The sequence below is a fragment of the Gopherus flavomarginatus genome, chromosome 11 (assembly GCF_025201925.1).
Source record: "Gopherus flavomarginatus isolate rGopFla2 chromosome 11, rGopFla2.mat.asm, whole genome shotgun sequence".
NCBI classification, from domain to species: Eukaryota; Metazoa; Chordata; order Testudines; family Testudinidae; genus Gopherus; species Gopherus flavomarginatus.
Genome location: NC_066627.1, coordinates 50,468,683 through 50,492,170, shown reverse-complemented (window position 1 = coordinate 50,492,170; position 23,488 = coordinate 50,468,683). Strand labels below are relative to the sequence as shown.

Sequence of the window (23,488 nt, the reverse complement as noted above, 5' to 3'; positions counted from 1 at the left end):
AGGAAATGAAGTGGCCAGACAGAAGGATGATCCTTGGAAGCCTGCCTGAGCTGCTTCCCCAGCCCAGTGTGTGCCAGTCCCCTCGGTGCTCCTTGCACTGTGATCCCCAGGGCTGGGTGGTCGTGTCCATGATCCTGCTGTGTAACATGGGTCTGTAGATTTGACAGGATACTGCACAACTCACGCTTTAACACCCCAGAAGCCCTCCTGCCACCTTGGCTGCTACCACTTGAAGCACCTTCAGTCTTTCATTTCCAGTTGCTACTCAATTCACATTCTCAGCCCAACACTGCACTGTGAACACACACCGTGATTCCTGTCTGGTCCCCGCTATGGCGGGGCCCCAGCCAAGGGCTCTCACTTCAGCAGAGCTGGATCAGGCCCCCAGGGAAGAATCCGTGTGTAAAGGCCACACTTTGGGTGCACTGGGGGCTGGTTTTGGGTAGCCAACTCCTGCTGTGTGTCTGGTTCAGGCTGCAGCCCCATTCCAAGCCGCAGGGCTTTCAGATTCCTTACAGTGGAGCTTTCTCCAGCCGTGAAAAAATGGAGCAGCAACGACTCAGCAGGATTCTTCTTTAGCCTAAGCCACCCTTGGAGGAGATTCTCCTCCCATGTTTGAAAATCCATCCCCTATCAAATGGCACTTTCCACCTTCCACGGGTGAGACAGCCCACGTAGCAGGAGCCCTTGCTTCGCAGAGCAGGCCTGCTCTCCAGGGCTCCTCATTTGCTGCTAGGCGGCAGGGAAACCCTTTCCCCCAGCACTTCGGCTCTCTGAGTTTTCTATTAATCACTTGACCAGCCCTCCCCCAAAATCTTACAAGATATTCGTATCTGATGTATCTATCTGCTGAGCGGCTGCCACGCTCCATCTAGTGGCAGACTGAATAACGACAGACGCTACGGCTATTTCACCAAGTAAGGAGTGGAACTCAGCGTAATATCACTTTGCACTTTTATAGCACTTTTCCTCCACCAATCCCAGAGCACTTGAGAGGAACCGGGAAGTTTCACTGCCCTAACCTCACCCCACACCTCCAGCAGTAAGCCTTTTAGAGGTGCCTGTGAAATATCATCAGGGGAAGCGAGGCAGGCTCACAGCTTACAGAGATGGGGCGTGAGGAGTATGGAGTACCCAGTACCTATAGCTCTGTGTCGTCAAGGCTGTGAGTGGCTGTAGCCTGTAAAGCACTTTGAGATCCCTGCTTGATACATATTACTGAAGTGAAAAGTGCTTGTATTTTTGACAAATAATAAAAGGTGTCTGGAGATTTATTCTGACAGGATGAAACTTCAGTTACAAATTAAAGACCCACTTAATTTTTATTTCAAAATGTAGATTGAAAGTTGCAGGTTAAACATGCTACACAGTTCTCCATCAACTGGTAGACTTCCTCAACTGAATACTGTCAGAACCATTCAACCATAAGCAAGACGCAGCTGAGATGGGATGGTCTACTGTCACGCCTGCCGCTAATATCTGCAAGCATTTGTACGGAACACTGGAAGTGGAAGATCCTGATCCTGTGTCACCATTCTGTCCCCCTGAACTGACATCTGGTAAAGCAGATACAATTGTTCTGACAGGCAGCTGCTGGAGGGCACTTAGTGACAGTTCCTCACTGTTCCATTATTAAAGACCTCATCCTGGGTCTGGGCTTCAGCTCATCAGAAATCAAAATATCGATACAACATCTTGTACAAAGTAGTTTCACTGAGAAGGATAAAAAGGCCAAACTGGTTCTGCTGGAACTCCCCCGGGCTTCAGGAGAATTACACCCAGAATTATCTGACCAAGTGGAACTGTGATGTTTTACCGGTAGTTGGCTGACACCAATGACATATGGTAGCTCTGTAAGAATGTGAGACTGGGGAAGGGCTGTTGACAATAGTGACACCTCATCAACGAGTCCCTGTTTTGGATCACACCTGGCTGCTTTAATAGAATTTTGCACCTTCTAGCGAGATGGCAGTTTTCTGGCTTTTACCCAGCTTGGATCTGGCATGATGATGACACAATAAGTCCTCATATTATTCTGTGATGGAACTTGTCCTGACAAAACAAAAGCGGCGCAGAGCAGAACTTCCTGAGAACTGGGATGGTTGGGAGAACTTGTCTATGAAGAGAGGGCGATTTGTTGTACAGCTCCCCATCCTGTTCTTGGCCTAGCTGGTTCTATGATGACATAGCTCTGTGGGCAAGGCCTGGCCCATCCACCCACCTTTCCACTTCAGGTCCAAAGTTTCTGGAACTAAATGAAAACCTTCTCCTCTAAGGGGATATTGAGAACAATCTCTGTATCTGGCAGGCATCTGAGCAGAGAGAGGAGAGAGCAATAAGGAGAAAGTCAAACCATAGCCAAAGAAACAAGAATTTTGCCTCAATTCAGATCAAGTGAGTCTTTGGGAGTGAGGTGGTGGGGAAGAGAAATCCTGGTGCAATCAGGGCCAGAAACACACGACACTTCTCAGACATGCTGTACAGCAAAACGGTAACTCAAGGGCCTGGACATCCCTTGTCCACTACTCAGACACCCTTTGCTATTAGAGGGTGAGAGGAGGGGTAGGACCAGAACCCCAGACTTGCTCAGAGGACAGCAGCCCTTTAAAGCTATATTGGGTTCTCGTGCGTGAGCCAGAGCCCAAAGCAGCGACCCAGCCCACAGCAGCAGTGCTAGACGTTAGCTCTGACTCACCCTGCAGAGCCCATTGTGGCATTAACCAGACTGGCCATCTCCTCTCTTCCGATGGGAGGATCACACCTTGTAAATCGAAGCCTGAGCCCTGTTGCATAGCTATTTCCTGGATAGCATGCACAGGATAACCAAGCCCTAGTCAGATGGTGGCAGTGGGTTTATGAAAACAGAACAATGTATTTAGCTGCGACTCTCCTTCAAGCCCAACAGACAAACGCAGAGGGAAAAGCTTCACAGCAGCAGGGCCTTGTCAGTTACATCCACTTTCCAGCACACAGTGGAGAAACGCAGTAAGATGAAACGTGATCACTAGTTTGTGTATGAACATCCTTATTAATTCTGGTTCTGTTTCGTGACACCTTCAATCCAGGCTTCTGTGACAGCTAGGAAAAGCTCAATGAATGACACCCCATGGCACTCACAGGAGGTACTGAAGCCCAGAAGGGTAAATAGCCTGATTTCCAGAAGGTCTGAACACCCACAATGCCCGTGCACTTCCTACACTGAGAAATCAGGCCCCACATGACTTGCCAAATGTCATACAATGAGTCCGTGGCAGAGCCAGGAATAGCTTCCCAAGTCTTCTGACTCCCAGCCATCTCTCATCTTCCTTGCTGACTAGGCTGCAATACTGATTGTGCACAAAAGGTGGACTTGTTCAGCTGTATTTCGGCAAAGCAGAGGCAGGGAACGGAGGGCGAGGGGAAAGAAGTAACGTGGTTTTCCATAACAAAAATGAGTGTGAAAAGGGAGGGACCCACTCCAGTCTCCTCCCAGATCTCGTGTCCTGTGATACTATAGGCATGTTACTAAAAATCCAACACTGCCTATGATCAGTTTCTGCTCTCCTGCTGCTAGCAGGGGGAGAGACAGTCTCTGCACCGCACTTTCCCCAACTCTCCCAGCTTTTTGTGGGCTAAACATAACTTTGCTCCTTCAGCATCTCAGGGAAACCAATGGGCTAATCTAAGAAAACCAGCCCATTGCAAAGTCATGTGAAAAGTGTAAGGGAGGTCAGTGGGAAATGTCTGTGGAGGAAATCGTGGTGAGAGCTCTGGCAAGGCACCCAGGCTGGCAGGGCTGTGTAATCACCAAATGCCTGACTTCTGATGCTGCAGAAACTTTCCCACTTGGCCTTTCTTCTATTTTTAAACCTTTCCCAGTCACACAGTCACCCCAGCTCTGCAATCTGTCAGAACTAATTAATTCTCCATTTTATCCTGCTTTTATCTGGAAGAAATTAAGTTACACTAATATACTACAAGGCCGTTCAACTCTCCCCAACTTCCTGACATGTTGCAGGCTTTCCTTCTGCTTTACACCAGGCCTCCAAACTTCTGCAGTTAGACCAGGCTGAAGGACAGTCTTCTGCTTAAAACATGGGACTTGGAGTCAGGGAATCTGGCCCTATTATTGGCTCGGTCACAGACTTATGACCGGGTTTCTGGAAATCACGGAGGACCTGGCTTTCATATAGTTGATGTGAATAATCTGTGTATGCGAAATGGGGGAAACTGCAGGACTAATCTGCCTGTAAAATTACTTTATGTGCAAAAATGGGGAAGCTAGAGGTGAAAAATTAGTATGATTCACAGTTTGTACACACACTCATTTTGCACACACAACTGCAATAAACACACCAGCAAACAGCAAACAATTTCACATGCATTTTGCACATCTACAAGTTTAGACTGGCTGACATTCAAGACCTTAACCTCTTTGGGCCAAACGTTACCCTGGCTTACACCCTAACTGAAGTCAATAATCAATCAAAACCAATGGCCATTTGTAATGTCACTTGGCACTCATTAATCAAGTTTCTATTTTAAACGGCATTACGTTTCCTTTAGATATTGTGGATCTGTGTGTATTTGGTGTGCAGTCGATCACAATCTGAGGTGTTATCACAATTGCTCTTTGTATCAACTGCACCCCAGTAGGTATTTGTGGGAGTAGTTTCAGGGCGGGTTAGTGCATCTCTCTCTGTTTTATGTTTTGAGCCCACAATCTTAGCCAACCTTTTCCATTGTTCCTGGAAGTTAGAAGCCAGGATATCTGTGAATGAGCTGGCAGGGCATCCTGCACATTGATGCACAGAAACTCAATGCTGAAAGCAATCAGCCACCAGTGAACTGGGAACGGGGAGGGAGCAAAGAGGAGAAATGAGACTTGGCTTTTTGCAGCTCTCAACTGCCTTTGAAACTTCTTTAACATAGCAGGAAAATGGCCGACTTCTCTTTTTTCACCCAGTGTTTTGGGGGGGAATTTACTGTGGCTGTTCGAAAAGTGTCTTTAGATAACCAGTGCATTCTCTGACAACTAGTCTTTTGGGACTGACATGGCTATGAATACACTACATACAATGAGTCTTTTGGGAAGGCCTGTGGGTGCCTCGGAGCCTTAGTTTTCCCAACTGTAAAATGAGAACAGATTACTTCCTTATTGTGCATCACAGGAGGCTTGTAAAGCTTTATTAATCCTCACAATCCCCTAGTGGGGAAACTGAGGCACAGAAACAGGAAGTGACTTACCCAAGGTTGACAACAAATCAGTATCAGTGCTAGGGCGAGCCCTTCCTAGTTCCTACTCCCATGCTCAGGCCATTGGGCCATGCACTTCCCTTCCCCAATTGGATCTCAAGCTGCAATGGGGGAGGTTTAGGTTGGATATTAGAAAAAAATTTTTCCCTAGGAGGGTGGTGAAGCACTGGAATGGGTTCCCTAGGGAGGTGGTAGAGTCTCCATCCTTAGAGGTTTTTAAGGCCCGGCTTGACAAAGCCCTGGCTGGGATGATTTAGTTGGGGATTGGTTCTGCTTTGAGCAGGGGTTGGACTAGATGACCTCCTGAGATCCCTTCCAACCCTGAGATTCTATGATCCAATATTATAATTAGGTTTACATTTTATGGTGAGGTGCATCGTTTACCTTTGAAGACTGTACAAATAGTTGCCTTGCGTTTCTTAACACAGGCTGCAAAGGCATTCTGAGTAGAGATTTACTCCCAGTGCACCAAGCAGAGGGCGACCTATGAATACTCACGTTGAAGCTGGTGTCAGAAGGGCCTGTGGCGTGTTGTTCAATAAACTCTACTGCTTAGGAAATAAACGCAGGGACCTACTTGGGCCTGCGGAGCAGGACGTCGGCGAAGATCACCTCTCTAGGGTCTCTCACGCTCCAGCGAAGTGTCACAACGCTCTTTCGGAGCTCTGCGATTTCTTCCAACAGCATGTGAATGACCTGAAAGAATTAAACCTGTGAGACTGCTCTTTAAAAACACCTAGATGAGGAGAGCACAAAGGTGCCAGAGAAGCTAGAGTAGACTTGCCAGGGCATCAGTCCATTCTCATAAAGCCAGGGCCAGAGCATTCCCCACCATACACTCTGCAGTGTGCCAGGGAAATCCCTGCTGTGCGCCTCAACATCCTAGGTGGGCCCTAACAGTCCACTGGTTCCACTGGAAACTGAATGGCACAGCCACTGTACTGAGGCCCAGCAACAAAGGGGTTAATATTCACTAGGCCAACCCCCCTGCTGCTCCAGGCTATTTCCTCCCAAACCTGCTCACCTTCTTTTGCATTTGGACTTCATTCCTGAGTATCCGATTGTTGACAGCCATCTGCTTCAGCCCCTCCTGATAGAGAAAGGCCTTGTCCTGCACAGATAGAACAAATACACCAGCTGAACCAAAAGACCAGACAGTAAATCCCAATACGCATCTGGGCCAGAAGAGAAGCAGGAAATAGCTGGGGAGGACTGCAGCAATCACAAACATGACTCCTGTCCATGGCTCTCTTGAGCTAACAGGCTCAGAAGAACGGCTTTCACAGCTTCAGTGGGAGGAAAAAGGGATGCGGTCTGTCAGGGTTTTGGTTGTTCAAAAACGTGTACTTTAGAGCTGACTGGGTATAATTTATTTCTACAATGCAACCCACAATGACAGGTATGAAGCCCTGCCACTTGCAGACCCTAGGGATGATCCAGTCATATTTGCCATGTCTATAATAACTGGTGAACTCCTCCTTTAAGAAATGCATGCTGGGACAAATTCTCGGGCCATCATCTCCTCAATACCCAATGAGATCACACTGTGCTGAATATAGGACTAGGAGTCAGTAACATTGGTGTTCTAATTCCAGGTGCACGCACAGACTAGCTATATGGCCTTGGGCAAGTCACACCACCCTTGCTTACAGATTCATCTGTGAAATGAGAATGCTGATATTTTTCCACCTCACCAGGCTGTGGTGAGGGTTCCTTTCTGTTTGCACAGAAGTCTTAAGTACTACTACATAAACAGCAATTGTGCAATAGAAGTTTCCTATATCTTCTGAAGGGACAATAAAGTCTCATATTTTCAGTACTGCGTGTATTTGTGTGCTTAATGTGCTCATGCAATTACTGCAAATGTGTGCGCAATCTCGGTAACTGTGCACACAAGTGACTAGTTAAACATCTAAATAACATCAGCTCAATGTAATTCATTCCCTCTAATTGTGTGCGCAAATACCCATGCATGATTCTGAAAATACTGCAATATGCAAGCCTGCAATTGCAATTGCGAAATCCAGCTCTGTAACTACAGCTCTCTGCTACTCTAAAGAAAAGCTCCAGGTATCAACTAAGCTGGAGGAAGAAGTTCACTGTTACACCCTTGCATGTCCTCTGTACCACAGTGTCACTGGTGGGCCAAATCTGGAACCCCCTAGCCCTACATGGCAGCTCCCAGCAGCAGTCTATTTGGCAAGGTAGTCCATTATCTTTCTCACTGACTTTCAAGCATGCAAAGACACATGCAATCCACTAACCTTTGCAACAGCCTGTAATATCCGTTCCTTCTCATCTTGCACCTTCTTTTCCAGTTGCTGTATTACTGTTTTGGCCAGATCTTCTATATCTTCCATTTCGTCCTGAGAATTACAGGGATGGGTGGCAGGGAAACAACAGGATTATTAAACAAGTGAACATCTGATTGCCTTGGTCCCATCCCTTCTCTTTACACACAGCGATAACATAGGTTAGGAGAGGTCTCTTTACCTGCTGTTCATCCTTCAGGTTTCGGATGTTGCGATGCATAAAGGCTATCTGGACAGCTTTCACCGGGTACTCCTTGTCCATGTATGTTCGTAAAACATTGAGCTCTTCCTGGAGCATTTGCACCTTAGTGTTCATGTGATCCACCTGATGTTTTAGTTCTGATTAAAAGGCCAAGATAAAAAGTTAAGCCACAGAGACTCCTAAACCCCCTCTCTACCAAGTCTCCTGTTCAGTGGAGCCAAGGAAACTTTTGTTCTTCTGAAATAGAACCTTCTCTTTATGATGGTTAAATATTATGTTAGCCTAGTAGCCGTGACTAGAAATACAGGAACTGCCAGAGTGAACCAAACCAGTGGCCCATCTAATCCACTATCCTGTCTCTAACGGTGGCTAGTACCAGATGTTTTCAAAGAAGGTGCAAGAATATGGAATAACTTGCCTATAGTAGAAGTCTCTTTCTAACTCCAATAGTTAGTGGTTAGTTCTGCTGTTGTAAGGTTTATATCCCTTCCAAACATTTTTTACAGGAGTTGACTAAGAGGGAATGTCCTGTGACAGGTATTGCAACTGCATGCACTACCCCATGTTGTATTAAGTGTATGATTAGTTTGTGCATCACTGTGGCCAGGAATTGAATGCAACTCCAGCAGGGAAAGGTTACTTTTAGCTCTGCCAGAAATTAAGGGGGAGGGGGGAGAATGATTAAGGTGAATCACTCAGGTTGTTAACACCTCCAGAGAAGTACCAAATGGGGAAGCTTGTGCATACTGGTTCAAACTGGATTTTCCAGAGACCAACAGACAAAGAAAGGGCTTTTGTCATGAAAAGACAGCTTAAACTGACTCAGGAAAAGACTTTGGCCTACAAGGGCACCATAAGACTAATGGGGGACTCCTGGAATGTTTTAGGTGAGTTCAACTCTAGTGATTGATTGAATGTTTACCCTATACATGCTTTTACTTTAAGAACAAATGTGCTTGCTTATGAGGAGCTGTGTAGTAACCTGTAACTGCTGGCAGTACACTGTTCACAGCCCACGGAGAGAAAGCAACACACAGGTGCTGACCATCAGGCACACTAGCCTGCTGGGGATATCACCGAGTAAGGCAAGGAGCTGCGCAACTTTAAAACTCCAGTTAGAAGGGAGTGAGACAAAGGTCCCTACCCAGAGACAGGTAACAGCTGGAGTCCTGAGACCTGGCTGGGAACTCCTCGAGTGGACCACAGAGGGGGAATACAGATGCAGTTGCCCTGAAACTGTGACAGTCCCCATATACCAAAACTAATTGATTATCTTTAGGAAACCTAGCCATTTGATGTTCACAACACCAATCTGGCATTTATAATCAATGAAATGACGAGTACTGGACAATAGGGTTGCATGTACTATATTGATATTAGCTTAATGTAAACTATCCATTCTTACTCCTCAGGTTCTTTTCCACCATTTTTTCTGTTTCTTGGAGTTCTGCTCTTGCTATGCCAACTTGGTTCTGACTGGAGTCCCGAAGGGTCGAGATGACTGTCTATAGAGAGAGAAATCTAGTCACTGATTGCTGTATGCTACTGACAGACTATGAAGTGTCTAGCTGCAGGCTTCCTAATGCACCTCTCACTATGGTATTTATTGATCCCACTACTAGCATGATGGAGTGAACTGCATGGTGCCCAGGCAGCACAGCTGCAAGCACAGGAGATCTGCTCTTGGGAGTGACTTTGTGCTTCCACCTCCTGAGCCAGTCAAGGTCAAGCACATCACGGAGGGGACCTGTTCAAGGTACTAGGAGGGGGTGGAAGTTGTCACTTACTACACTGTTGCTTCCTCATCAGAAAATCTTGCAGCAGCATTGCCTTTGGGATTGGCAAAGCAGCTGCTGCACACACTCCAGGGCTGTCTCTGCATTAGAAGGGATGCTTAAGAGGAGGCAGCATGATGCAGGTAGCTGGAGCATCTTTGGCTGCTGGGGGGCAGAGCCCAGTAGTATATAAACTGTGTAAAGCAGAATGCGGCAGAGGAGCTTCAGGGCCCAGGACTGTCCCCCCTTACCACCAGCGACAGGCTGTGTAATCACCACATGAGAGCTTGAATCTGCTCAGGTGGGATTAGGAGGAACTGGGATTATGTTGGGATTCTGCTCATCTGACTTCACTGGCCACACCTCAGCCTCACCCCAAACATCTCATACTGCTGCAGCAGGTCTCTGGCATGCTTGGCAGTACTGGCATCTGTCTGCTGAATGTCCTGGGCCAGTCTCCTGTTGGTCTCTACAAGGGTGGTGCTGTGATGCTTCAGCTCATTTAGGGACTTTCTCTTCGACTTAGTCAGTTTCTGAAAGAATTTATGAATGAAAGATTTACAGATGTGTTCCACCTGCCATCCCAGTGACATTCCTGTTAATTAATAATGATATCGCCCTTGATTTACTTTGGCACCACAAAACCACCCAATAAAACTCAATCTTTTTGCTAAATCACATCACACCAATTCCCCCAACACCCACCTTCTTCATTGGCCAGCTGCTCTATCACTACATTCTTCCTCTAGCTCCTCCCAGCACCTAGGGTCTGATTCTCCATTGCTCAGCACCTTGTGGAGTCATCTGCATGAGCACAACGGGAGTGTCAAATTGGTGCATGTGTCCAAATCAGAATAGCAGTCTTTGACATCCACTTTGCATGAGTGTAAATGAGATAACCAGGCCACTAGTTTTTTCCTTCTCTTGGGGCAACCCCGAATAACTTGAATGGTCTGCACAGCTCCCTATAAATAAATCACAGCACTGGACATTCGCTTCACACACCTTAATAATTTTGATGTTCTCCAAGCTTTTAGTTACATCAGTCTCCTTTGCTGAGGTTTTCTGCTGAGCAAATCTGGGATTCAGAGAGGATGCTGTCTTTGAAGGCAAGGATGAACTGGGACTGAATAGAACTGGTAAAACAGAAAATGCTCTGCACTTATTAAACTGTCCAGTTTTAACACATGACACGAATTGAATACACTTGCCATGTGTAGCTGAGGGATATGCTGTATAAGTAGGGGCATTGCCAGCAGATCGAGGGACATAATCATTCCCCTCTATTCAGCACCACTGGTGAGGCCTCATCTGGAGTTCTGTGTCCAGTTTTGGGCCCCACACTAAAAGGAGGATGTGGAAAAATTGGAAAGAGTCCAGCAGAGGGCAACAAAAATGATTAAGGGGCTGGAGCACATGACTTATGAGGAGAGGCTCAGGGAACTGGGATTGTTTAGTCTGCAGAAGAGAAGAATGAGGGGGGATTTGACAGCTGCTTTCAACTACCTGAAGGGGGGTTCCAAAGAGGATGGATCTAGACTGTTTTCAGTGGTAGCAGATGACAGAACAAGGAGTAATGGGTTCAAGTTACAGTGGGGGGAGGTTTAGGTTGGATATTAGGAAGCACTATTTCCCTAGGAGGGTGGTGAAGCACTGGAATGGGTTACCTAGGGAGGTGGTGGAATCTCCATCCTTAGAGGTTTTTAAGGTCCAGCTTGACAAAGCCCTGGCTGGGATGATTAACTGGGGATTGGTCCTGCTTTGAGCAGGGAGTTGGACTAGATACCTCCTGAGGTCCCTTCCAAACCCGATATTCTATGATTCTATAACATTTAGGCTTGCCAGCCACAGGGAGTTTCTAATTCCTGCAGACCCAGGGGAAGTAACTTCAAGCAATGGTATAGGAGCACTGAATGTAAGCGGCTCACAGGTCTCCAGTCCCAACATTTTTATTCTCAGCCTTTCCCAGCAGGAGACACTGCAGAGAATGGTGAAGCTATACTGGCTTTGGTGAAACTCTCAGCTCCTCTGGGCTGAAGCCCTCGCAGCAGGAAGCACTGTTGGGACTGCAAGAGGGGACACTGGTGGGCAGTGACATGCCATATGGTACAGAAATAGAATCTCTGCCAACCTGACCGCTTGTCTTTCTGGTAGCCAGTGGAGCGCCCTTCACTTTTCTTGTCCTCACTTGGTGATGCGACAGGTGGCAAAGCTGGTTTCTTCTTTTTTGCTTCTACCCTCTGCCACTTGCTGTAATCCTAAACTCAGCAGAAGGCACAAACAAGATGCTTACAGTGTCATGGGAGGTTTATGGGTGGTCTTTACTACAATTTGAACTTCCCCATCCTATTCCTGAAGGGAGTCTGGAAGGAACCTCTCCACTGTGGCAGAGGGCTGTGCACCATTTGGGCAACACTCCGTTCAAGCCTTCTATCAGTGATAGTTTGCTAGCATATCCGACAGGACCAGTTGAGCATGTGCTTACATTCAAATGGCAGCTATCCACCTCCCAGCCCCCAACCCTTCCCTCACCACAAGAGGCATGGGGAGAGGCACTGTACAGGGTCTATTCATGCACTTTTAAAGCCCCCATCACCATGGTGTCCTGGCTCCAGCCCCCAGAGGAGTCCAGTTAAAGTGCCATCAGGGTAACTTACTATGGTCCCGTATTTATTAGTTACGTTTTGTGCCAGGGTGTTCAGGACCTTTGCAGCCATCTCTGGGGGCGGCTCTGGAAGAAAAGCAGGAGACGCTAACCAGGTGACTAACCCAAAGGTGACTTTATAATTACTCGTATCAGAGGGTAGCCGTGTTAGTCTGGATCTGTAAAAGCAGCAAAGAATCCTGTGGCACCTTATAGACTAACAGACGTTTTGGAGCATGAGCTTTCGTGGGTGAATACCCACTTCCTCAGATGCATGTAATGCATGTATTTCCATTACATGCATCTGAGGAAGTGGGTATTCACCCACGAAAGCTCATGCTCCAAAACGTCTGTTAGTCTATAAGGTGCCACAGGATTCTTTGCTGCTTTTATAATTACTGCAGACCCTGGGCAAGTAACTTCAAGAAACTGTATAAGAGCACAGACTGTAAGCAGCTCACAGGTCTCCAGTCCCAGCGTATTTATTCTCAGGCTTTCCCAGCAGGAGTCACTGCAGAGAATGGTGAAGCTATGCTGGCTTTGGGGAAACTCTCAGCTCCTCCGGGCTCAAGCCCCCCACCAGGAAGCACTGTTGGGATGGCAAGAGGGGACACTGGTGGGTGGGCAGTGACGTGGATATAGCCATGCAGACAAGTGAACTAGACAGCACCCTGGGGTCCCCCCAGCACCCGCCCAGGAGCCAGAGCCCATCTGGGGGACCAACGTGGGGACCCCAACGCCCCCCCGGGGGCACCAGAGCCCATCCTGGGGTCCCCCCAGCACCCGCCCAGGAGCCAGAGCCCATCTGGGGGACCAACCTGGGGTCCCCCAACGCCCCCCCGGGGGAGCCAGAGCCCATCCTGGGGTCCCCCAACGCCCCCCCGGGGGCACCAGAGCCCATCCTGGGGTCCCCCAACGCCCCCCCGGGGGCACCAGAGCCCACCCTGGGGTCCCCCCAGCACCCGCCCAGGAGCCAGAGCCCACCCTGCCCGGCCCCGCCCCGCCCCGCGCCTGTTCTCGCCTCCGGCGCCCGCTCCCGGCTGGCTCCTCTCCTGGGCTTCCGCGCCGCGGAGCGCCGGGTCTCCATGGGGACGGGACGGAGCCTGCTTACGGAACCCGGCTGGGGAGGGGGCGTGGCTCCCTAGTCCCGCCCCCCGGCGCTGTGCTCGGCGCGCCGCCTGGCCGGGCGGACGTGGGGCCGGGCCATGGCTCTGCAGCGCCCCCTGGCGATCCCCAGTCGGCAGAGCGCCCCCGTCTCGCCCACCCGGTCACTGCTGCAGCGTGTGCCCTGCAGGGGGCGCTATGACTGAGCCCGCACGTGTTACGCCCGTCGAGCTCGCTGGGGTCTCTGTCCTGATGTGGACATGGCCTAGGACTGGTTACAGGAACCTAGGGTGACCAGATGTCCCGATTTTATAGGGACAGCCCCAATGTTTGGGTCTTTTTCTTATATAGGCGCTTATTAACCACCCCTCCCCGGTCCTGATTTGTCACATTTGCTGCCGGGTCACCCTACAGAAACCTCGAGCTGGCAAAGTCAAGCGCCAAAGTTAGGAAAAGACCCAATCAAGCAGCAATCTTGGGAACCTTCTGCCCAGCCCCCTGCAGTCCTGGGCTGAGTGCAGTGTCTTCAGAGGCTGTGCCCCCTCCCAGGAAAGAGTAACAGAAATGTGCTTTAGAAAACCACGGGCCATGTGTGATTTGTGGGCATCGGACACAAGACTGTGTCCAAATCCATAGTGTGTCTGTGTTACCACAAAAACAACAAGGAGTCCAGTGGCGCCTTAAAGACTAGCAGATTTATTTGGGCATAAGCTTTTGTGGGTAAAAATACTCACTTCTTCAGATGCATCGTTTTTTACCCATGAAAGCTTATGCCCAAATAAATCTGTTAGTCTTTAAAATGCCACCAGACTCCTTGTTGTTTTTGTTGATACAGACTAACACGGCTCCTTCCTGATACTTGACACCACGTGTTACCATATTTATTGGATCATGTGAATAACTTTAGTTACAAAGCCATTCATTTCTACACAGTTGGATTTATGAGTAATTAAATGTTAGAGCATCATTAGAATCCCAAACCTTTCCTGAGTATCTGGTTTGTGTACGACTGGAGGATTCATAGATTTTGAAGGCCAGAAAGGATTATGATTATCCAGTCTGCCCTCTTATATAAGACAGGCCAGGGAACTTCACCCAATACTTCATTACCTGGGAGCTTTCTACACACAAACTTGCCTCCGTTTAGTTAAACCAGTACATATCCCAGTGCGGACACCTTTACATCAGATTAAAACAGGTTATAATGGATTAGCCTGTAAAGGTTTGTCTATGTGATAAATGGCACTGAAATAACATGAGTTGTAATTCATACCTGAGTTATTTCAGTTCAAATCTACATTTTACCATATTGAAATAGGACTGGTGCTCTTACTCCGAAATGAGTGTGTCCACACACAGCCTTCCACTGAAATTATTAACAGTGTGACTTGTAACCCATTTACTTCATTTGGTGCCAGGTCAGGTTGCATGTAGGCAAGCCCCACATTTACAAGTTTTAAAGATTTAAAACGATTGAAGAACATCTGCACACAAATGGCACCAGTTTAACTAAATCGGTTTAAAGTGACACCTGTCATTAAGTTGGTGCTACTTTGTTCACAGGCCTAACAAAACCTTTCTCAGATATAAATATGGGCTCTGTACTGCAGGCCAAAGACTTGAAGTCCCCAATACTTTGCAAGGAGCATCATGGGAGCAGTGCTCATTCCTGATTACCAAGGCAATCTGTGTTTCTGTGTTGTGATAGGAACTGAGTTTTATGGGGCTCTCCTGGAGCATCTAGTTCTTTCACTAGCAGTCAGTCTGTCCAGCAGGCGAATGCAGTCAGTCTGTCCAGCAGGCGAATGCAGCCAGCACACCAAGCACTCTGCCTGAGGGATAGCACAGTGGTTTAAACATTGGCTTGCTAAACCCAGGGTGGTGAGTTCAGTCCTTTGGGGGTGGGGCCATTTAGGGAACTAGGGTAAAAATCTGTCTGGGGATTGACCCTGCTTTGAGCAGGGGGGTTGGAACAGATGATTCCTCAAAGTTCCTTCCAGCCCCTGACATTCTATGAATTGGGGGCAAAGGGAACTGTGTCTGAGGACCTCTGGGCAGACCCTGGCTCCTACAAACAGTGTGGTGGGGTGTTTAATAATGTCCATCAAGAGCAGGCAGGTCCTGGGTTTAGGGGGTCACAACTCCACCAGGTGAGCCCTGCTGGGATTTTTAACCTGGCTGAACCATCCCCTGAAGCCCAGGCTGTGGCCGATGGTCGGATTTGTTTGCTCCGGCCATTCTCTCTGTGCACACAGAGCACTGCCAAGAGAGCTGCAGGGAATCTGGTCTGTCCTTGGGCCGGATGCAGCTGGATTTTAGTGGGAGCTGCTGCCACTGCTCAAAGGACCAGGCTGAGCGCAGAGATGTCACAGCAGTGCAAGGGCCCCACTGCGCACTCCTTCATCTTGCACCATTGACAAGCAGACACTACTTATCACTGCCCGATAGGAAAGTAGCAGGGGCTGGCAGCTCAGCATTACAGAGTGAACCAGAATTTGGCTCACTTCAGGCTCCACGGGGGTTCCTTACCAACAGCATCTGCCTCCAGCATGTGCCGCACCCTGGCCTCGGCAACAGATTCGAAGTTGGGGCCCCCCACCAGGCAGTACACACCTTCCTTGACAAATGACGAGTAGCCGAGGCTCTCCGAGATCCCCTGAGCCAGGGCTCGGGACTCCTTGCCACAGGGACTAGAGAGGGCTGGGAAATGGGGCCCAAACCTGAGGAAGGCAGGGAGGCGAAACGAGAACAGTTTGCTTTTGCTTGCCTGATGGATGCAGTGGGATTTGCAGCTGAGCCAAGGAACAGAAACTAATGAGAGTCAGAAAGCCCTGTACCTGTTGGACTATACTATGGACACTACGCTCTTCTATAGCATCGCATCCATAGATCCCTGGCGCTTTACAAAGGAGGTCAGTATCATCACCCCATTTTACAGATGGGGAAACCGAGGTACAGAGAGGGGAAGTGACTTGCCCAAGGTCACCCAGCAGGCCTGTAGTGGAGCCAGGAATAAAACCCAGGTCTCCTGAGTCCCAATCCAGTGCTCTATCCATCAGGAACAGTCACCAGGACAGACCTATGGAGAAGAACCTGGCCTGGATTTTGCTGACCGACTGGGATGGACTCTGGGTGGTGTCCTTGGACAGGAAGGATCTGAATTCCACACATCCCACCTCAGCTCCTTGAATGGCTTGGTCTCCGAATTGCTTGTGCATGCCAATTTGCAGGTAGGGCAGACCGCTGGATGGGAGCAGTGAGTGTTCTACAGGTAACCACCATGCCATGCCAAGTAACATGCTTTTGATGAGGCGTGAGCTGGGGCATGATCGCCAGCCAGGGAGAGGAAGCTGGGACTGGCAGAGCCACTGGCATTACCTCTCATCACTGGGCCCCAGCAGCGGGTTCTGTCCAGAGAAGTCCAGTAGGTTGATGTGGTCTAGGATAATCATGAGATCTCCAGTGCTGAAACTCTCTGCCAAGGCCCCGGCTGCATTGGTGACAATAAGAATCTCCATGCCCAGGAGCTTCAATACTCAGATTGGGAAAGTGACCTGAGGGAAGGAAAGAAAGCTGGGGATTAGCCCCCTTGTGCCATCAGGGCTTCTCGCAGGGATATTCCCACCTCAGGCTACAACCCATGGCCTCTTCTGTTTGACTGCAGAGCCTCAACTTGGCCTGCTAGGTCACAACCTCCTAACCGAGCTCCGTGCCGACCGCCCCACAGAGTCACCACACGATGCCAGGCAGCCCGTATGTTTGCGAAGGCCATGCCCTGCAGGCCAAAGTCAGCCCAGAGGAGCCAAGTGCAAGTCTCAGCAATTTCACCTGCTTCCACCAGGGCTGCGTTTGCCGTTAGGAGTCTTTTTCCTGCCCAGCACCACGGCACTGTCTGTGTCTGATACCCCGCGTGAGGCTGGCGCTGGCTCTTGTCCACAGGCAGGACATGTGAGGGGCTGGAGGCCGCAAAGCCCTTTCAAGCAGACACTGTGGCTGAGAGGAGAGAAGTCAGGTGGTGCTGAGAAGTCTGCCTGTGGCCAGGGTCCCGGAGGAAAACCTGCCTAACAGCTGGCAAAGGGAGATGAGCATCCTAGGCTGATCCGCTTCCCCTCTCCAACTTGTCCATCAACCCAACGCCCCAGACCCCCCTCCTCTCCCACTCTGAGCTGTTCTCTGTACTCATCCCCTCTGATCAAATACTTACCCAAGAGACACAGCGACCTGCCCAGTTCCATCCAGCTCCATTGCCTGGACCCAGCTGGGCATCTCCTACCACTCCCTACTATTCTCGGGGTCTCAAGCAGCAAGGCTTGACCCGTGCCCACCCCCTCCCATGCAGGCATGGCACAGAGACTGCCCCCACCCCCCCACCACGTGCAGAGATTCTCCCCTCACAGGAGCAGCAGGCTGCTTTGGGCAGGGGGTGGGACTAGATGACCTCCTGAGGTCCCTTCCAACCCTGATATTCTATGATTCTATGATTCAAGGCAGATTTGCCCAGGGCAGGCTCTGCAAAGCCCAGTCCCCCCAGGCCAATGCCCAGGGACCCCAGGGACACTGTTAGTGTCCGTTTACAGCAGGGCAGGGATCTTCAGGTGCCTTGCCACTCACCCCCCCCAGCCCAGCCCCAGGGCAGGAGAGATCATTAACCCTCTCTTGGCCTTTGTCTAGCAGGTGGGAGGAGCTTTCACACTCTCAGGCCCAGATGCCCTGGGCCAAGCTGGTGATGAGTTGAGCTCCAAGTTCTGCTTTATCAAAGCAGGGCAGTTGGCCCCACCTCAGCCCCCAGCAGCCCCACATGCCTCTTAGCAAGAGCTTGTTTCTTCTCAGAAGTTGATGAATGACTTTTTGGGGCATGACACAGCCTGGGATCCAGGAAGCCTCCAGTCTGAGACAGCCCTGGGTGCTGCAGGGCAGAGGGGGGGGGAGGCGGTCCTCCCCCATCCGTTCAGCGCTGTCTTTGTTTCTTGGCTTTTTTTACACATTAAAAAAAATCCTTTGTAGGATGGGGTGGGGGAGGGGATTGCAGAGCTGAGCTGAATGGCTTCTTTGTTCCCCGGCCTGTCACTTACTGTCAGGTTAGTCGGGAAGAAGAGAGGGCGCGAGCCCATAAGCAGCTGTTTGGGTGCGCTGGCGTTTCCTACTTCGCGTTAATCGGGACTTTATTATATTGCAGTGGGAGGGGGAGTGCCGGGGGCTGGGGCTGGGAAAGGGATTTTCACCCCACCCCTTTGCCTGCCAGGATTGGATTTGGTTCTTTTTCTCTCTCCTCTCATTTGCAATGTGGCTGCCAATTCTTTGGCCTCTTTGTGGTGAGTGTCTCTCCCAGGGTAGGAAATGGCAGAATGCTAGAGTCTTCCTATGCAGGTGTTTATGCCACACTCAGCAGTCTGGTCCTTCCCCTGACTTCCAAGTGAAGATGATGATGATCAGGATCAGTCATCAGGTGAAGGGGACAAGGGGCACTTCCCCCTTCCTGAGCTCATCAGCGTGGGGCATCTGTTGCTGCAAATTGAAACAAAGACTGGACTGGATGCAACCAGAATCCTTGCTAACAGTGACATGTTTTCAAGGTCAGACTCTGATTTACTGTAGCAATTACTAACCAGGCACCAATCCCCAACAAGCAGGGCTGCAACAAACACTGGGATATGGAAAGGACACGAGGGTGGGCCCAGACCGCATGCTGTGATCAGCAATCAGTGAGACTGCAGGCCCGCAGACTTCCGCAAAGATCTCATCTTGCTATGGAGAAGGCTGTGACTCTGCAGCTCTGAACTGTGCTGCAGTGTGATAAAGGACACGCCAACTGGGCCTTCCTCACTCCTGGAGCTAGAATGAGCCGGATTCTGATATCTGGGCATTGCAGAGATGCCCCAGGTTAGTCAGTGTCACTCGGAGCAGAATCCAGCCCAGGGTTTTTCATGTAATCAGAGAAAACAGAAAGGAGCAGCCCAGGTTCTCATTGTGGAGAAGGATGGGCCCAAGGAGTATCTGGGCAGACGGGCGCCCTGCTCTCAACTCTTGAGCCACACAGGTTAGAAGAAGATGATTTGAACCTGCCCTTGTTCACAATGGTGCAGAGTGAACGGTGCAGTTCTGCCCTCACTGACACCCAGGCCAAAATGCCGTCTGTCCAAGTGACATCGGACTAGCTACTGTGCCGGGGCACCTCACTTCTCGCCTCGCTGCCACCTGCGTCTGCCAGCCCCTGCACCCTTCACTAAAGCAGCAGAGTGCAGGTAACCCGTGCCAAGGGGCTGCTAGCAGCTCCTCGCATAGAATAGCCTGAAATGCTCCTCCACAAGCCGTCTCCATACAAACCCAGGCAGCTCTCCAAAGCAGCGAGCACCCCGACACAGCCTCTTCCCCAGCACGATACGAGGAGACTCTCATTCCTCTGCACTTGCTCACTCAGTGGCACCAACTTTATCCTTGTCCGGTTTTCGTGCCAGGCAGCAGGCACTTTCCCATTGTCCTGCACCCTTGGCTTGGCAGGGTCTCCTTGGGTCTGGGGAGTGTTGCGGGAAAGAGACACAGAGAGGGCTAAAAGCAGGAGGATTTTGTTCTCTTTGTAAGAAAGCCACTCTCTTCTCCTCTGTCTCTGGCTGCTCCAGGCCTGCTCCCAGGCGGCTGGTTGGTGCTGGCCTGATTTTCATCCATCTTCTCATTGCTCTCACCTGGCCTTCCAGCCAGCTGTTTCGCTGGGTCAGAAGTCAGCAGAGGCCAAAGATCCGAATGAGACGTGGAGGCCCAAGTGCCATCCTGGCCCTTCAGAAGGTCTCTCCAGCTCAGGGCTGAAGCACGTTAATGAGGTGGCCTGGTGAGGGAAAGGCCAGGCTCAGCTGTTGCCGATGATGTTCCTGGTCTGTAGAGAAACAGCTCTCCAGTCGTTCCCAAGCACTGCCACCATCAGCCATGCTCTCTAGCTGCCTGCTGCATCCTCAGGTGCCATCTGTCTTATGCCACCTTGTTCGGCTGCTGACCTGGCTGTTCCGGGGCTAGAGGTTGATCTTATCATGACAGCAGTTTGACACTCGTCCTGGAGCCGGTGCCTTGGGATAGAGGGTTTCTTGGGCTCGGCTGATACACGGTTTCCCTCGACTGCCCCTTGTTCATGAGTTCTAGCTGGGCTGAACCTGAGACCCCACTGATCTTCTCAGGAACAGTCCCTAGTGTGACTGCGTCTCGCTATCTCCTCTGTAACCAAGGGAGTTCTAGGGGAGACCCTCACCCCTGCTCCAGGCCCTTTACGCTGAGTAAGAAGGTGGTGAGAAGGGCCTAAAAGCCTCATATCTTGCTGGGAGAAGATGCCCCTGGAGCAGGCTGGGGGTGCACTGGGGTATGTCAGGAGCAGGGCTGCAGGCAGCATGTAGGCGGTGGTCCAGGGCAGCCAAGTGTAACTTAGAGAGGCCCCAGGGCTAACTTCCACTAGGGCAGCCCAGCATCAGGAGGGTGCAAAGGTGGCTTAAATCCCCGTTCCACCCTGCTCCCTCTCCTGCCCTCCCTCCGCCCCGGCCTGTGATTTCTGTGCTGCAACTCTTCCAGGCTCAGCATGAAATCTCACTCCTGGAGCTTTCACTCCTCTGCCCAGCTCTACTCCTGCTGTGTCCTCCTTGGGAGAGGGGCCCCGGAGCGGAACACGTGGTCCTAGGGGAGGGCGTGCCCAGGAGACGGGAAACTGCTTCTTTCAACCGTGTCCTGATGAGACTTCATAGGACCAATCTGGGTGGGCAGTCTTGGTCTCAGTGGTGCGGCAGAGATGTTCTCTGGGCTCCACTCTGTCCAGAGACTGCAGGGAAAAGTTTCGGTGACCATCCTCACTCCTAACGATGGTGGCACGCCCTATGTGAGGATCCTCGTTTCTCGCCCTGGATGTGTCGGACTCTCCCCGCAGTGCTAGCCGAAGCGCGGAGCTACTTTTCGGGTCTCTGGTGTCACTGCGGAGGGCCATGCACTCCAAAGTCAGATGGCAAACGATGCACCAATTGCACTTTTCTGCCGCCTATCCGGCTCTGGTCAAATTTACCACCATCAGTTCCCTTCCTGCGGACGCCTGCAAAGGGCTGGCCTGGCCCTGAAGGATAAATTTATCCAGCCAGGTAATAGGCACCCTGCATAACTGGGAGGAGAGAGCCTTGCTGCGTGTCAGGTCTGAGTTGGTCAGAAAAATCTTGAAAAGAAGGTTTGTGTTTTCCACAGGTGGAGGATGTCAGTGTCCCTGACACAGCCCTGGGACCAGTTAATAATTCATTAGCAGAGAATCTGGGTCTCTCCCATCCTGGGATCTAGGTGTGTGTTCTCACTCACTCTCCCTCCAGATTGGGAGAATTTCTCTGTCAGAGAGATGAAGAATCTGCACCCAAGGTCTGTCTGGCCAACTGCTGAGCACCCACAATGGTCAGTGTAGGAAAGAGGAGCAGCAGGAGCTTGGCCCCCCGGCAAAACAGCTCATGGGGGCTGCAGATGGGCCTCCAAGATCCAGGGCTGCCAGACCTGGGGGCCGCTTTGGGAAAGGCAGCCCTGGGCGCCTGGCCCCAGACTAGCACCACAGGCCAGGGAAGAAAGCAAGACTTTGCGGTTTCTAGGCCTGTGACTGCTCATCCCTCTCTCTGGGCCAACCCCCCAAGTCCTTGCTCCAGCCCCAGGCAGGTAAAACGCCATGAGCTAGGAGTGAGGGTGAAGTGGGAGGGCCAGGTCTGATGCTGGGAGTGTAGCAAGGCTTCATCTCAGAGCTGCTGGCACAAGCTTCAGGGCAGTGACCTCTCTGCAGCCCCCTCACCCCGCTCACAGCCCTGGTCCCGCCTTTCTCTCGAGGTGTAAAACGAGGACAAGTCAGCAGAGGGCACCATGCAACCAGCTCGGTTCCTGGTGACGGGTGTCAAATGGGAGAAGTCAGCAGAGGGCTCCAGTTCCCCACCTCTGGGCCTGCCAAGATGCATAAGGGCTGCAAAGCCCGTGTGTCAAACCAGCCCCTCCTGACTCAATGTGGGCACCTGCCTTTCCTCCTTCCCCTTGGCCCTGGGGAGTTCACACAGCGCTGGGAGACAGAGACCGGGGCTCCTTTACCCGGCTGTATTCCAGCGGCAGCGCAGCTCCTCTGCCGGCTCCCTCCTGCTGCTGGCAAGGGCTTACCCTGGAGATGGCACGAGCCAAGCCCCACAGCCCCCAAGCGACCCAGGGCTGAACCCTGCAGTGGGCCGCAGCCTCAAAGCCAACCCCCAGGTCCAGACAGCTGGTTACATTCAGATCCGGCCCTGAGCTTTGGGGCTCGGCGCACATCTCCTGCTTCTGATGCTGCAATGGCACTCCCTGAAATGAACCACCATTCTCCCAACACTGCTCTTCCCCACTGCCCCAGTCTGCCCTGCTTTCTCCCAACTCACTGCCCCTCTCCCCTGTCCCCAGCCTGCCCCCTCTCACTCCAGTCACTCCCCTTCCCCAGCAGTGGTGGAAGCATGGAGTAGGACCAACCCCAGGGGGGAGGCAGGAGAATCCAGCAGAAGTGGATGCAGGGAGCAGTGAAGGGGAACTTGGGGTTGGGTCCTGGAGGTGGGGATAGCAGTTGAAGATGTGAGGGCTGAACGACAGGGTGATGGGGCGCAGGAGGGGGTGCAGTGGCTGGAGGAGCCTGTTTCCAGGGCGGAATGGGGGCGGGGGAGATCCAGCTGGGATGGGATGAAGAGAGAGGTCAGGACAGAGTGTCTCAGTCAAGGGGAGCAAATGCGGGATGGGGGACTCCCAAGAGCCACCCAAGGACACAGTGTCTGGAGATGCAAGTGCACCAGGCCATGCTTCCCCTCCTTGGTGGAGCTGGGGGCATGTTGGGGAGCAGGGTAAGGCAGCCAGGATCCCAGGAGACCGCAGAATGACCTCTCCAGGGCTGGGAGGAGCTGGCACTCTCGGCTGAGCCATGCCAGCACTTCCCTGCCTCGGAATCAAGGCCCTGATGGTAGCAATGCAAATAGTGTGAGCAGGACCTGGTGTGGTGCTGGGCGCCCAAGTCTGCAGGCAGGTGGAATCACACGGCTGGCCTTACGCTGGGGACAGGCTCAGACTGTTAGGGGCAGGAGAGTGAGCTGCTCCCAGGATGGTAACTGGGAAGCTTAATAACAGCACTGGCTGTTTCCTGGCTGACCATATTAGCAGAAGGAGCCAACTGGTTCCAGGGCTGTGGGTGAAATTTCAGGAAGGCACCATGTGCACGCACACACTG

The 23,488-nt window shown here is 51.2% G+C and overlaps 1 protein-coding gene across 2 annotated transcripts; it reads right to left on the bottom strand.

Moving 5' to 3' along the window:
• Window positions 1–1,296: 1,296 nt before the first annotated feature.
• C11H20orf96 (chromosome 11 C20orf96 homolog) lies at window positions 1,297–13,034 on the bottom strand. Of its 2 annotated transcripts, none has more exons than XM_050918355.1 (11): window positions 12,630–13,034; window positions 12,182–12,255; window positions 11,656–11,782; window positions 10,530–10,660; window positions 9,899–10,057; window positions 9,155–9,254; window positions 7,729–7,886; window positions 7,500–7,601; window positions 6,260–6,346; window positions 5,813–5,931; window positions 1,297–2,312 (listed from the first exon to the last, which is right to left on the bottom strand). In XM_050918355.1, exons 2-11 carry the CDS (start codon window positions 12,239–12,241, stop codon window positions 2,252–2,254), a joined length of 1,104 nt encoding a protein of 367 aa, XP_050774312.1. In that variant the 5' UTR covers window positions 12,242–12,255; window positions 12,630–13,034; the 3' UTR covers window positions 1,297–2,251. The 2 variants fall into 2 exon arrangements, with proteins under 2 accessions (XP_050774312.1, XP_050774311.1); XM_050918354.1 differs by having other exon boundaries at window positions 12,952–13,034.
• Between the last annotated feature and the right edge of the window lie 10,454 nt (window positions 13,035–23,488).